The sequence below is a fragment of the Xenia sp. Carnegie-2017 genome, unplaced genomic scaffold, assembly GCF_021976095.1.
Source record: "Xenia sp. Carnegie-2017 unplaced genomic scaffold, XeniaSp_v1 HiC_scaffold_23, whole genome shotgun sequence".
Classification (NCBI taxonomy): domain Eukaryota; kingdom Metazoa; phylum Cnidaria; class Anthozoa; order Malacalcyonacea; family Xeniidae; genus Xenia; species Xenia sp. Carnegie-2017.
The window spans coordinates 18,138,716-18,140,345 of record NW_025813486.1 but is presented as its reverse complement, the minus strand read 5'-3'; the positions used below and the strand labels follow the sequence as shown (position 1 = coordinate 18,140,345).

The window sequence follows — 1,630 nt, the reverse complement described above, 5'->3', positions numbered from 1 at the left end:
GCCATACTAACAGTAAAGTTTGAAAGGTAATAAGAATGTCCGTCAAAGAAAATTGTAGAAATTTTTTCTAATAATTTTTTGGCTCCACTGAAGCACTGTGATTGACGATGAATTTCGAGCTATACACAATATAATTGGCTTAGCAACTGGAATATAAACACATTGCAGATTGGTTGAAAAAAAATTTTCGTCTTTTTTCATTTAATTTCTTAAAACTGGAAAACCATATTGGTACTAAAAAAGAACAGAGGCTATAAAACGTCTATTTTCACAGTTATTTGAATCATAGCTATATTTAAAATCAGGAAAGAAAATAAGACAAAAAAGTTGACATAAACACTTTGCTACTTAAGTTTCCATTGAATTGAAAAGTTTTCCATTTTCCGTTAAACTTTGTTTCGATAAATGCTTCGCTTCTTATGTATTTTCAAACTATTATAGTATACTTGCTTTTTCAACATTCAAAGATGTGATTTGTCAGAGATGAGTTTTTAATATTGCTATCAAATAAATTGAAGATTAAATGTCGTGTGCAATGTGGGTTTTTGGCTAACAAGAGCAACCGCAAGAACGGATGACTTTAGTCTCAAAGAAAGCCCAATAACATTTCTTCTTGGACAAACTTTTCGGGCATACCCAGTACAACAACCTTATTTTCTTCTTACCCCTGACCTTGCATTGCTTTATGTTATTTGTAAAAGAGCATTTGCCAAAGTTAACGAATCGTGGCCACACGTTACGGCCAAGGTCTTGCCAAAATGGTTCGGCTTTGCAGCGGGTTATATTCCATAGAAAATAGCGAACATCTTCAAATTGCGAAGTGTTAAGATAAATTCCTTTATTTTGGAAAAATTTCCAAAGGTCTTCACTCGCTTCTTTGTTTTCTTTGAAAGAGGCAAACTGAGCGCCTTTTTCCAATTTGTTTCTCTTTTTCAACCACGCCCCATTTGGCTGCGTTTCCGACATTAAATCCGCTTCGTACCACTTCCCCAAAATTTCTCGAAGTAATGTTGCATTTATGGATGGAGCGCGTCGGTCCTTCGCTCCCCTGATGAGCTCCAAGAATCTTGCCCCTTCACTCTCAGTGAGCGAGCCAACAAGTAACGATTTTGATTTTAACAACTTGAAGTATGGTTTAGTCGCTTTTGCTGTGAGACAGAAGAAAGCAAATACGTAAAAGTGCAACAAGGTCATCTTTGAACGAAATAAAAAGGCTTCAGTGTGTGTATGAAATTTTCCACCGCTCGTTGTTCACGTCAACTTGCTTGCATCGCTTCATGTGGCTTGTGCGTGAAGGAACCTTCGCGCAATATAAGCAAATATGGATGTACGTCGCTGGCCAGTCAGCGCGTCTCTTCTTTGTTCATTGATACTTGATTGAAGTTTATTTATAATAATCAAGGCGTGTTTGTGGAAAACAGATCTGCGTAACAGCTACTGCTGTGAACTTCTCATTCATTTGTCATTGAAGACATATGTAAAATATGTAATGTCTATTATAGTTCAGTCACCAAAACCATTTTGCAGTGAAGGTCACACCATATTTCGAACAAAACACGGCTATTCCCACGGGCATTACGTTAAAAAAACTGCGTTAAATTGGTATGCGGAGAATTCAAAAGTGAATAAG

The 1,630-nt window shown here is 36.6% G+C and overlaps 1 protein-coding gene across 1 annotated transcript; it reads right to left on the bottom strand.

The window, feature by feature from the left end:
• Window positions 1-549: 549 nt before the first annotated feature.
• On the bottom strand, window positions 550-1,194 carry LOC124449283 (noggin-3-like). The gene has a single exon (XM_047000218.1). It carries the CDS (start codon window positions 1,192-1,194, stop codon window positions 550-552), a length of 645 nt encoding a protein of 214 aa, XP_046856174.1.
• Window positions 1,195-1,630: the final 436 nt, after the last annotated feature.